Below are 14204 nucleotides of genomic sequence, written 5' to 3' on the forward strand. Positions count from 1 at the left end.
CTGAGGTTTTAGATGTATTTCTGAAGTAACATTATGTGATTCATCAAAAGATTCCTCAGGATTTGAGGGATTCGTGGATTTATCTGAACTGTGAGGTCCGTGATGTATATTATCTATAATGGGATTTACTTCTGGAGGATATTGTAGGACGCCATAGACTTCTGGAGATACAATGAAACGTCCCTCAGAGGTATTCCTGTTCCCAGCATAGTGTCCATCTGTCGGAAAGCAATTAAAACAAAATGTTATCCGTGTGCTTCCTACCTTTCATATGGTGTACAGTATCTCCTCCTCATTTGTTGGGAACATGACGTTATATTGAGGAATGGAGATGGACCTTTCATATGGTGTACAGTATCTCCTCCTCATTTGTTGGGAACATGACGTTATATTGAGAAATGGAGATGGACCTTTCATATGGTGTACAGTATCTCCTCCTCATTTGTTGGGAACATGACGTTATATTGAGGAATGGAGATGGACCTTTCATATGGCCTTCTCCATGTCTGTCTGTCCACCTGCAAGGTGATTAATGTGGCCAGTCTCTGGGTGGAGACCAAACCTGATTTAAGCCAGCCAAGCCTGAAATCTCAGTATCTCCTCCTCATTTGTTGGGAACATGACGTTATATTGAGGAATGGAGATGGACCTTTCATATGGTGTACAGTATCTCCTCCTCATTTGTTGGGAACATGATATTATATTGAGGAATGGAGATGGACCTTCCATATGGTATACAGTATCTCCTCCTCATTTGTCGGGAACATGACGTTATATTGAGGAATGGAGAGAGACCTTTCATATGGTGTACAGTATCTCCTCCTCATTTGTTGGGAACATGATATTATATTGAGGAATGGAGATGGACCTTTCATATGGTGTACAGTATCTCCTCCTCATTTGTTAGGAACATGACATTATATTGAGGAATGGAGATGGACCTTCCATATGGTGTACAGTATCTCCTCCTCATTTGTTGGGAACATGACGTTATATTGAGGAATGGAGATGGACCTTTCATTTGATGTACAGTATCTCCTCCTCATTTGTTGGGTACATGACGTTATATTGAGGAATGGAGATTGACCTTTCATATGGTGTACAGTATCTCCACCTCATTTGTTGGGAACATGACGTTATATTGAGGAACAGAGATGGACCTTTCATATGGTGTACAATATCTCCTCCTCATTTGTTGGGGACATGATGTTATATTGAGGAACGGAGATGGACCTTTCATATAATGTTCATTTGTTGAGAACATTGGGCAGTGGGGCAAATACAATCATAATGTTCTTCTTCTTACCAGTTCGGGTTTTTCCCTTACTAAAGGATGTGAAGTTCTCTATGTTGAACAAGGGCAGCACAGACTTTGCCTAATCAGAGGAATAGCGGTCAAAATCTGTTACAGAAATTATCTGTTGCTGTAAAAGTAGTGAAAACGAAGAATGTTATTGAATTGCCTTTTTTCTATTGGGATTAGGAAGGAACTATTTAACTTTGTTGGACTAAATTTAGCCAAGCTTTATATACTGCCTTCCTCTGGATCAAGAGAAAGATTTTTTTTTTTTCGTCAATGAACTCGATGGCCATATATCATTTTTCTACCCATGTATTAACATTAAATACAAATGTAAAACGGACTCTACATTATAGGCTGTTATGCAACATGTTTTTTAAATACCTTCAGTGTTTATAACTTACTTGTGTCCAGATGTAGAGAAGATTCCTCCTGTTTACTTTCCATAATCATCTTCCCCTCCTCCATAAACTGCTGATCTCCACTCACCAACCTCTCTTCTTCTTCCTCTTTATGCTCAACTTTAATGTCTTTCAGTTCTTCACCCTAAGCCCCAAAGATAACAGAATATACTTGTTACAAGGAAAACGATTATATAGAAGAATGTCCTGTCAGAGCTTGGAATGATTTTTTATGTCTACAAGCTCAATTTTACCTACCTGATGATGGTGAGGGATGGTGTGACCTTCCTGTGTGGGATCCCGGGAATACAGAGGACGGGGACATCTCTCTGGTGGGTTCCCATTACTGGATCCATCTGTAGGAAACACACACACTGACTGAATACATTGTTTCTATGTGTTTATCAGATGATGGGGGATCTAGGTGGACCCTCGGTACTGCCCTCTTCTTTACAATAAAGTCTCCTGAGAGCCTCTCGTACTTCAGACTGTGGGATACAGACCTGCTGCTTGGACCTGGTTCCTGCACCAAAAATGTAAGCCACCAGGGATCAGGACCCTAAAGACTGCAGACCACCACGCGCCCAGGACAAAGGTTTGCGATATACCAGGTCTAGTGAGCGGATTCAGCTATGTTTGTTCCACTGCTAGTGATCCGATGCAACCAGAGACTACCTTTGCCTAACAACCCTAAAAGTAGTTCATTGTATGCCGTTCTAAAGAGATGGTAACATGTGCACCACCGTACAGTTTGGGCCCCACTGTTAGCTTGGAATAGAGGACATGGAAAAAAACATCTCTCTGGTGGGTTCCCATTACTGGATCCTTCTGTAGGAAACACACACACTGACTGAATACATTGTTTCTATGTGTTTATCAGATGATGGGGGATCTAGGTGGAGCCTCCGTACTGCTCTCTCCTATACAATAAAGTCTCCTCTTACCCGGTGATGTGAGGGGCGGCTGATTCTCCATCATGACGTCCTTGTAGATATCCTTGTGTCCTTCTAAATATTCCCACTCCTCCATGGAGAAATAGACAGTGACATCCTGACACCTTATAGGAACCTGACACACACAATGATACAGTCACCATCCAGACACATCCCTTGTCTGTTATTGGATAATGTCCCAGAATTCCCGGCACCGCTCACCTCTCCTGTCAGCAGATCAATGATCTTGTTGGTCACTTTTAGAATCTTCTTGGCACTGGTTTCCTCCGTTGTCAGGCAGTGAGGTGGAGGCACTGTGATGGGTGGCGTTTCATGAAGAAAACTGTTGGGTGTTAATGGTTCACCAGATGTTTTCTTCACTACTTTATAATCCTGTGTAAAGAGAGAGAAGCTATTATCAACCCAGACTTCTCGGGATCCTCCTCATCTCTCCGGTCAGGTCTGTGTTTTATTAATAGAGATAAGAGTGATGTCATGTGACCTCCCAGAATCCTCCTCACCTCTCTGTTCAGGTCTGTGTTTTATTAATAGAAATATGAGTGGTGTCATGTGACCTCCCAGAATCCTCCTCACCTCTCTGTTCAGGTCTGTGTTTTATTAATAGAAATATGAGTGATGTCATGTGACCTCCCAGAATCCTCCTCACCTCTCCGGTCAGGTCTGTGTTTTATTAATAGAGATAAGAGTGGTGTCATGTGACCTCCCAGAATCCTCCTCACCTCTCCGGTCACCAGGTGGATGATCTCCATAGTAAGGTCTATTATCCTCTCAGTCATGTGACTTTGGTCCTTGCCCATCATTGTAGATGTGGTCATGGGATCTGTACAGGACTCTCCTCACTGTAGACAGATAATAAACTGAGAATTATCTGGACTGTAGTTGGATGAGTAATGTCTGCACAGAGTTCCTCCATATTTCCAACATGCATTTCCCTCCATATTTTCAAACTGCTTACTATACTATATTACAGGCCTTGCGTAAGGATGCTACTGGAAGCAATTGGGAAATTCTATTTAAAGCGGGGGTTCACCCTATAAAATAAAAAAAAAAATTTTTTTTCTTCTAGCCTAAAATTCGGCATTGTAGCGCGAGCTACAGTATGCCGGTCTTAATTTTTTTATCGCCGTACTCACAGTGTAATCGTACATAGTAGATTCCGACTGCCCACGGGGAATGGGCGTTCCAATCCAGACGGAAGGTGATTGACGGCACGCTTCTCCGGAAATAGCCGAAATAGGCTTGGCTCTTCACGGCGCCTGCGCATAGTCTGTGCGCAGGCGCCGTGAAGAGCCGAGACCTACTCCGGCTGTCTTCGGGGAGCGTGACGTGTCAATCACCCTCCCTCTTGAAAGGAACGCCCATTCCCCGCGGGCAGTCAGAATCTACTATGTACGATTACACTGTGAGTACGGCGATAAAAAAATTAAGACCGGCAAACTGTAGCTCGCGCTACTATGCCGAATTGTATGCTAAAATGTTGTTCTGCAGGGTGAACCACCGCTTTAATTAGCAACCACAGACAAACTTTTTTTCTTAATCAAACAGCTTAGGACACAGGCACCTTTAAGTCTTGACCATGGATTATGTGCCACCACTTTTAGGTGAGGACACTGGCAAACAAAGTTGTAGGGACAACTCCTATATCCCTCTTACTCCCAGCAATCCTCAGTTTTTTGCAAGTGTCCTTAAAAGAGAAGTATGGGAATCAGTTTTTTTGCAGAATCATACTTACCTAGCTCTGATGCTGCATCTGTCTCCCGCCGGCTCTAACACTGAGAACTGAGCGATCAAACACGGCGGATCACTCAGCTCTCACAGTTCTTTGAGCAGACCAATGGTGACTGTCAGAAACTGGCTCTCTGCTCTGCCCCCCCCCCCCCCCTACGCTTACTAGAGTACCAGAGAATATAACAGGAGATTCTGAGCTGTGGAGACTGAGGTCTAGTTTTAGAGGAATGGGGATTACCAGAGGAGATAACGGGAGATTCTGAGGTGTGGAGACTGAGGTCTAGTTTTAAAGGAAGGGGAAGTACCAGAAGAGATAACGGAAGATTCTGAGGCTTGCAGACTGAGGTCTAATTTTAGAGGAATGGGGAGTATGTAGAAGGAGATGCGCCAAACGAAGTGCAGTATGCAAAAGTTTAATTTAAAAATTATGTCATAAACAATAAATTGGTTACTCACGAAACTGAGCAATAACACAGGCAAAATAGGAAAAGGAGCAGGCCCGGTGTCACAGTGTATCATCAGCAAATCCGAGGGTTCAAACCGGCAATTCTCAGCAACAAATGCTGGATGTAATCGAAATCCAGGGTCTCAGGAGCCTCGGGGAGCCACAGGAGAACAGGGAACCGTGGATGCTGCTTCAGAGCAGCGTGCGTTCCAGCGTGGAGCGCAGCATGCCGTCGTTACACCGGAAGTGACGTGGGGAGTCGGGCCAGCCAATGGGATGACGCGTTTCTCAGCATCCGCTGTTTCATCAGATCCATCCGATGGAAGCAGCATCCACGGTTCCCTGTTCTCCTGTGGCTCCCCGAGGCTCCTGAGACCCTGGATTTCGATTACATCCAGCATTTGTTGCTGAGAATTGCCGGTTTGAACCCTCGGATTTGCTGATGATACACTGTGACACCGGGCCTGTTCCTTTTATTATTTTGCCTGTATTATTGCTCAGTTTTGTGAGTAACCAATTTATTGTTTATGACATAATTTTTAAATTAAACTTTTGCATACTGCACTTAGTTTGGTGCATCTCCTTCTTTTCTACATATCTTCCAGAGCTTGCTTCTGCTTCAGGATTGCTGCCGCTAGTGCTTTGGACTATTATTGGACATTCGTTTTTTCCCAGTACCTTTTTCTAACATGGACCATATGATGATTAGAGGTCGACCGATATATCGGCCGGCCGATATATCGGCCCGATATTCAGTCATTTTGGAGAAATCGGCATCGGCCGATTATTATCCAAATGTGGCCGATATTTAGCAGATCTGCATCAGCAGAGTGTGGAGAAGGAAGGAGGAACATGGGGTTCCCCCTCCCTTCTCCACACTGTCTGCAGAGCAGTGCCGTGTGTGTGAAGGAGAATGGAGCTGTCGGACTGATGTCGGGGTGGGCGGGACCCGGGGTGGGCGGGACTCAGCTGTCCAACACCAGCCAATGGGATGAGATCATTGGCTGGATAGCTGCTGGGTCCCGCCCACCTCCAACATCACGATGAATCTGAGCTCCTCTCTCTCTCTGCTCTCACAGTTTCACAGCTAATGTGTGAAACTCTCTCTTCATACAGTTTCACAACTGCTGCAGAGAGAAAGAGGAGCTCAGATTCGTTGCGATGTTGAAGGTGGGCGGGACCCGGGGTGGGCGGGACTCAGCAGCTATCCAGCCAATGATCTCATCACATTGGCTGGTGGACAGCTGAGCCCCGCCCAACCCGGGTCCCGCCCACCTTCAACATCGCAATGAATCTGAGCTCCTCTTTCTCTCTGCAGCAGTTGTGAAACTGTATAGAGTTTCACACATTATCCGCTACATTATGTGCTGTGAAACCTGCCAGTGCCATCTGCTAATGCCAATGCCATCCAGTGCCACCTGCCAATGCCATCCAGTGCCACCTGCCAATGCCACCCAGTGCCATCCAGTGCCATCTGCCAGTGCCATCCAGTGCCAACTAGTGCCACCTGCCAAGGCCATCCAGTGCCACCTGCCAATTAGTGCCACCTGCCAGTGCCAACCAGTGCCATCTGCCAGTGCTAACTATTGCCAATTAGTGCCACCTGCCAGTACCATCCAGTGCCACGTGCCAATTAGTGCCACCTGCCAGTGCCAACCAGTGCCATCTGCCAGTGCTAATTAGTGCCACCTGCCAGTGCCAATTAGTGCCACCTGCCACTGCCACCGCCACCTTAGTGCCACGTGCCAACCAGTGCCACCTGCCAGTGCCATTCAGTGCCACCTGCCAATCAGTGCCATCTGATTTTGCCAATTGGTTCCATCCAGTGCAATCTGCCAGTGCCAATTAGCGCCACCTGCCAAAAAATAAAAAATCGGCCTAAAATATCGGCCGCAAAAATCGGCATCATATATCGGCCATCGGCCGCCCCAAATTCTAAATATCGGCATCGGTATCGGCCAGAGAAAAACCCATATCGGTCGACCTCTAATGATGATATGCTATTTATTTTAATTGCTGACCATTTGGCTATGCTCTTCTAATCATGTGCCATCCACCATTTTTTAACAAGGAATGGGGAGTACCAAAGGGGATAATGGGAAATTCTGAGGTTTGCAGACTGAGGTCTAGTTTTAGAGGAATGGGAGGTACTAGAGAAGATAATGGGACCCAGAGGTGTGGAGACTGAGGAAACTGAACTCTTCCCCTGATGCGCCACACCTTTTTTTCCCGTTATCTCCACTGTTACTCCCCACTCCTCTTAAACTAGAGAGGAAATTTCTGCCTCTATTGTAGACTTGATGTGGAAAGTCTCTACTCTGAATGACAATGAAATGCCAGAACCTCAGATTCTCTGTTTGTTCGACCTGTGGTCACGCATCTCGTTTAACCATCTCTAGGTGGATAAGCGTATGTTAAAACAAAAGTATCCCATGTCAGTTCTGATTTCACTCTGAATTAGAAACCGGCCCAGATGGACCTGAAAAAGGTCTCTTTTTATTTATATATATATATATATATATATATATATATATATATATATATATATATATATAAATAAAAGCAGCTCTGGATGTACAATAGGATAAATGGCTCTATACTAAGGTGACCAGATTTTTTAAATGAAACCTCGGGACATATTTTTTCTTTACTAGTAATGGCAACAATCAGCGACTCTCTGCCCGTCGCCGCCCGCCTCACAGTCTTACTCTTCGGGCCCCGGCTACTACTGGATGGGGAGCAGAGGAGGATCTCTCTGCCAGGGAAGGGAAGGAGATAGGCAGGTGGCTGGCCAGGATTTGAGCCAAGGCAAAAGAACATGCGAGCGAAGCTGAATGGGCATGCGCCCGAAACTGAAGAAATATTCCCTCTGCTCCGACCAGCACATGATCATCAGAAAGGGGCACAGATAATGGGAAAAATACAACCCCCTATGCTAGTAGGCACGGCGGAGCGGGGGGGGGGGGTGTATTTCTAATTTTTTTTTTTTAATTCTGCACTGATTGTCTTTGAAATTGCCCCTGCCCCCTATTAAATCCAATCCGGGGACAAAACCAGGGACAGACTTGGTCCGGGGACAGTGTCCTCAAACAGGGGACTGTACCCTGAAACTGGGGATGTCTGGTCACCCTACTCTATACTGCATATATATATATTGATAGATAGATATAGATAGATATATAGATAGATATATGTGTGTGTATAGCAGCTTCTTCTGGAGATAAAACACATCACAGAAACTATGGAGGAAGAGGACGGACATGACGGGAGTTACTGGGTGCAAATATAATATAATATCATATTACCTCCTCTGCTGCCAGTTCCAGCAATGTCTCCTCTCTACTTCCTTCAGATTCACCTCTAACCCAGATCTTCCTGTCTGTACCTGACATCACTTCCTGTCTGTCTAAAACCACTTCCTGCCTCTGCCTAGGATCACTTCTTTTCTCTGCTCCACTGACAATACGTAGCATCGCCTCCTTGTGGAGAATATAAAATCTGCAGTTTATGTAGTTTCTAAAAACTTCTTGGTGCGTTCTTCAATTTTATTGTCTATGAACCACCCAGGGTAAAATCCCCCAAAAAATTGAAAAAAATAAATAAAAATACGTTGTGATTTAAGATTCATGAATTAGTGGACAGTATGTTCAAGAGAGGAGTGTGGGGGTATAACAGTGAGCAGTATGTACAGGAGAGGAGTATGGAGGGTATGGCAGTGGGCAGTATGTACAGGAGAGGAGTGTGGAGGGTATGGCAGTGGGCAGAATGTACAGGCAAGGAGTATGGAGGGTATGACAGTGAGCAGTATGTACAGGAGAGGAGTGTGGAGAGTTTGACAGTGGGCAGTATGTACTCTGGAACTAAACCTTTGGGACTCCCTGAAACTGGACCTTTCGGGACTCCATGGAACTGGACCTTCTGGACTCCATGGAACTGGACCTTCTGGACTCCATGGAACTGGACCTTCTGGACTCCATGGAACTGGACCTTCTGGACTCCATGGAACTGGACCTTCTGGACTCCCTGGAACTGGACCTTCTGGACTCCCTGAAACTGGACCTTCTGGACTCCCTGAAACTGGACCTTCTGGACCCCTGGAGCTGGATCCTCTGGACTCTCCATCTCACTAACACTACACCAATAGGATGACTGTCTATGAACTGAGAACATTCTATTCTATCATTTAATAAGTATGGTCTATTTTAAATTAAAAAAAGCAGGACTATAAATAGTAAATTCTGGAGATTTCTTGTTTATTTTAGAAACTCAAAGTAAATAATCAAACTAAATGAAATCTCATAGAATTAAAGCAAAAATTATATCAAAGTTATACATTGGCTGGACCAATGAAAAAAACAGCTACTTCAGTTTAAAAAAACAAAACAAAAAAACCCAAATGACATGTAGCAGCTAATAGCAACCTAAAAAAAAGTGTTGCCTAAACACTTTGGACAAACCGATCGTGTGTACATGGCTGTGTGGAACACCATCGGAGAGAAATCCATGCATGCTCAGAATCGGAAGCATTGAACTTAATTTTTTTCGGCTCGTCGTAGTGTTGTACATCACTGCGTTTTGCCACGGTCGGATTTTTGACTAATGGTGTGTAGGCAAGACTGATGAAAGTCAGCTTCATCAGATATCCGATGAAAAAAATCCATCGGATTAGATTCCATCAGATATCCGATCGTGTGTACAGGGCTTCAGTATTCCCATACTTGCGCAGCATTCAGTAATTTGCCCAACCACACCTCACCGAGGAATATGACACTAATGGGATTACAATAAGTTCCTGCGACTCTCATATTACTTCAAAATGGACTCAACCCAACAGGCCTCACTGATAACTAGCCTTTGGCCACAGGAACTGTAGAAGCAGATCTGATCATTGGAGCCTTCAAAATGGACTCAACCCAACAGACCCCACTGATAACTAGCCTTTGGCCACAGAAACCGTAGAAGCAGATCTGATCATTGGAGCCTTCAAAATAGATTCAACCCAACAGACCCCACTGATAACTAGGCTTTGGCCACAGGAACTGTAGAAGCAGATCTGATCATTGGAGCCTTCAAAATGAACTTAACCCAACTGATAATTAGCTTTTGGCCACAGGAACTGTAGAAGAAGATCTGATCATTGGAGCCTTCAAAATGGACTCAACCCAACAGGACCCACTGATAACTAGCCTTTGGCCACAGGAACTGTAGAAGCAGATCTGATCATTGGAGCCTTCAAAATGGATTCAACCCAGCAGACCCCATTGATAACTAGGCTTTGGCGACAGGAACTGTAGGAGCAGATCTGATCATTGGAGCCTTCAAAATGGACTCAACCCAACAGACCCCATTGATAACTAGGCTTTGGCCACAGGAACTGTAGGAGCAGATCTGATCATTTGAGCTTTCAAAATGGACTCAACCCAACAGGCCCCACTGATAACTAGCCTTGGGCCAGGCCCATTTATTAATTTGTTTTTAAACATTTCCACCCGTGATATACCACCATACTTTTATCAAGAGCTGAATGTAGTAATTTACAACATTCTGGCGAAAAATGTCCTCCTAATTCTGAATTGTCTTCTTTTGAACAAGTTGTCTTTTCTACACAAAATGTTTACTGCACAATGACCATGAAAAAGGACGCTCAACCGTGTGACTTTCTCTGGTGTTGAAGAAGGTTTGCTTTTGCAGTAAAACATTTCCCACGCGCTGAGCATGGATAAGGACGCTCAACCTTGTGTCTTCTCTCGTGCCTAAGTGGCAGTGAAGTGTGGATTTTCTGGTGTTGAACCAGCTCTCCTTTTGTAGTGAAACATTTCTTGCACTCTAAAAACGAAAAAGGACACTCACCCCTGGGACTTCTCTGGTGTTGAACAGGGTTTCCTTTGTCAGTGAAACATTTCCCACACTCAGACAGAGCATGAATCAGGATGTTCACCCGAGTGGTGTTGAAGAAGCTCTCCTTTGGCAATGAAAGATTTCCCGCACTCTGAACATGAGAAAGGATGCTAACCCGTGTGACTTTTCTGGTGTTTTTGAAGGCCCACTTTCCGGGTGAAACATTTCCCGCATTCTGGACAGGAATAAGGACACTCCCCTTTGTGACTTTTCTGGTGTCTAAGAAGGTTTCGGTTTGCAGTGAAACATTTCCCGCACTCTGAACATGAATAAGGACGCTCGCCCGTGTGACTTCTGTGATGCCGAAGAAGTTCTCCTTTTGTAGTGAAAGATTTCCCACACTCTGAACATGAGAAAGGACGCAAACCCGTGTGAATTCTCTGGTGTTGAAGGAGGTTTCCCCTTTGACTAAAACATTTCCCGCACTCTGAACATGAAAAAGGACGCTCACCAGTGTGAATTCTCTGGTGCAGAAGAAGGTTTACTCTATCAGTGAAACATTTCCCGCACTCCGTGCATAAATAAGGACGCTCACCTGTGTGACTTCTCTGGTGTCTTAGGAGATTTCCTTGAACAGTGAAACATTTCCCACACACTGAGCATGAAAAAGGACTCACACCTGTGTGAACTATCTGGTGTATAAGGAGGCTTCCTTTCTGTGTGAAACCTTTCCCGCACTCTGAACATGAATGAGGACGGTCAGTCTTTTGACTTCTCTGGTGCATAAGAGGATCTCTCTTTTCATTGGATGAATGCATTCCTGTGTGAACTCCGTCATAGCTTGAAGAACATTCCTTGGAATTAGTCTGAGATTCTAGATGTATTTCTGGAGTAATAGAAGGTGATTTATGAGAAGGTTCCTCAGGATTAGAGAGGTCCATTGATCTCGATTGGTGAGGTCTGTGATGTCTATTATGAGTAATAAGATTTACTTCTGGAGGATGTTGTGTGATGACTTTATCTTCTGCATTATAATCTGGAGATAACATATAATGTCCCTCAGAGGTATTCCGGTTTTGTGCACAGTGTTCATCTGTCGGGAAGTATATAGAGAAAAGTGATGAGTATATTTTATGTCTTACAATCAGGAGTCATACTTGATGGTACAGCAATCAAAAGTTTTGCAGAACTCCGGCATGGAATTGGGAGCAATTATACCACCAAACTACGAGTCCAAACCAGATAAACAATACAGAACACCCAAACTACACCGGGTAATAGAGTTTGTACAATAATTACATTGGAGCTGATAGAACGGAGGTGGACCTTTCATATGGTGTACAGTATCTCCTCCTCATTTGTTGGGAACATGACGTTATATTGAGGAATGGAGATGGACCTTTCATATGGTGTACAGTATCTCCTCCTCATTTGTTGGGAACATGACGTTATATTGAGGAATGGAGATGGACCTTTCATATGGTGTAAAGTATCTCCTCCTCATTTGTTGGGAACATGACGTAATATTGAGGAATGGAGATGGACCTTTCATATGGTGTACAGTATCTCCTCCTCATTTGTTGGGAACATGACGTTATATTGAGGAATAGACATGTGCACACTGAAATATTTTGTTTACGAATTTCGTTTTCGTTTGAAAAATAAATGTATTTAGTTACTCCCGGAAAAAAAAATGCATTCATCCGAAAATCTAAATAAATTAAGGTCGAATCTGTCAATTGAAGGCTTATAATGTCTGTCGAATGTTCCAAGAAGATTAGACGAAGCAGCTAAACTGTACGACACCGCAATCGTACATTTCTGGTCAAATGCTCCGCCCACAAGCTATAGTAGAATTCTAATGTTGTATGACACTGGTAATAATTATATGTATAAATTATTATTACTAGTCAACCGACTCTTTTCTCTCTATGTCGAATCTTTTCTCTCTATGTCGAATCATCATGTCTCTATAATGTCTAATCTTTTCTCTCTATGTCGACTCTTCTCTCTATGTCGACTCTTCATGTCTCTATAATGTTGAATCTTTTCTCTCTATGTTGAATCTTCATGTCTCTATAATGTCGAATATTTTCTCTCTATGTCTAATCTTTTCTCTCTATGTCGACTCTTTTCTCTCTATGTCGAATCTTCATTTCTCTATAATGTTGAATCTTTTCTTTCTATGTCAAATAATCATGGACTAATAGAGTTAGGTTAGGCACATTCAACCGCAAATTCGATAGACACAGATCGCTATTGTCACCGTCATGTCGAATCTATATCAAACTGTTGTCGCAACAAAATGAAAATAAAGCATTTTTTAGGTCGGATCTTTCGGACTCTGCACATTCGTTATCGTTTGTTAAAACGAACGCGAAAATCCCAGAAATTCAGATGAAAATGCATTCGGACATAAACAAATGCACATGTCTATTGAGGAATGGAGATGGACCTTTCATATGGTGTACAGTATCTCCACCTCATTTGTTGGGAACATGACGTTATATTGAGGAATGGAGATGGACCTTTTATATGGTGTACAGTATCTCCTCCTCATTTGTTGGGAACGTGACGTTATATTGAGGAATGGAGATGGACCTTTCATATGGTGTAGAGTATCTTCTCCTCATTTGTTGGGAACGTGACGTTATATTGAGGTAAGTAAATGGACCTTTCATATGGTATACAGTATCTCCCTCTCTGTATTCCTTTCCTTTAAAATAAACTCTTCTCTTACCCGGTGATGTGAGGGGCGGCTGATTCTCCATCATGATGTCCTTGTAGAGATCCTTGTGTCCTTCTAAATACTCCCACTCCTCCATGGAGAAATAGACAGTGACATCCTGACACCTTATAGGAACCTGACACACACAATGATACAGTCACCATCCAGACACCCCCCTTGTCTGTTACTGGATAATATCCCAGAATTCCTGGCAACGCTCACCTCTCGTGTCAGCAGCTCCATCATCTTCTTGGTGAGCTCTAGAATTTTTTGCTCATCTTGTATCTCAGGCATCAAAGTAGAAGGCTCAGTAATGGGCCTCAGGCTGTTGCTCAACTTCGGTGACAAACGGTGATCTCTCCTCGTCGTGTTATGGTCTGCAGAAGGCCTCTTCTCTATTATACATTCCTGTGCAATAAAATAATAAATATGAAAATTCTAAAATCCCCCCACATCTTTGGTCCTCAAAGATGAAAGTGAGGCTACATCCCCGCATTTCTCACCTGACCAATCAGCAGCTCAAGAATCTTTAGAATGAGGTTCAATATATTCTTTCTCAAGTGAAATATTTTCTTTCCAGTTATAAGATCACTGAGTTTCTGATGATTGTCCATCATGACGTCCTTGTAGAGATCCTTGTGTCCTTCTAAATACTCCCACTCCTCCATGGAGAGATAGACAGTGACATCCTGACACCTTATAGGAACCTGACACACACAATGATACAGTCACCATCCAGACACACCCCTTGTCTGTTACTGGATAATGTCCCAGAATTCCCCTCACCGCTCACCTCTTCTGTCAGCAGCTC

The 14204-nt window shown here is 43.7% G+C and overlaps 1 protein-coding gene across 1 annotated transcript in view; it reads right to left on the bottom strand.

The window, feature by feature from the left end:
• LOC120910576 overlaps positions 1-14204 on the bottom strand; it is a 76529-nt gene that overhangs the window by 12919 nt on the left and 49406 nt on the right. The window contains exons 18-23 of the mRNA XM_040322335.1: positions 11261-11758; positions 10875-11152; positions 10678-10816; positions 8743-8987; positions 2856-3026; positions 1960-1995 (exon numbers count right to left, since the gene is read on the bottom strand). Of these exons, the coding sequence (XP_040178269.1) occupies positions 1960-1995; positions 2856-3026; positions 8743-8987; positions 10678-10816; positions 10875-11152; positions 11261-11758 (1367 nt within the window). The remainder of the gene's footprint in view (positions 1-1959; positions 1996-2855; positions 3027-8742; positions 8988-10677; positions 10817-10874; positions 11153-11260; positions 11759-14204) is intronic.

This window comes from Rana temporaria, chromosome 8 (genome assembly GCF_905171775.1).
Source record: "Rana temporaria chromosome 8, aRanTem1.1, whole genome shotgun sequence".
Lineage (NCBI taxonomy): Eukaryota > Metazoa > Chordata > Amphibia > Anura > Ranidae > Rana > Rana temporaria.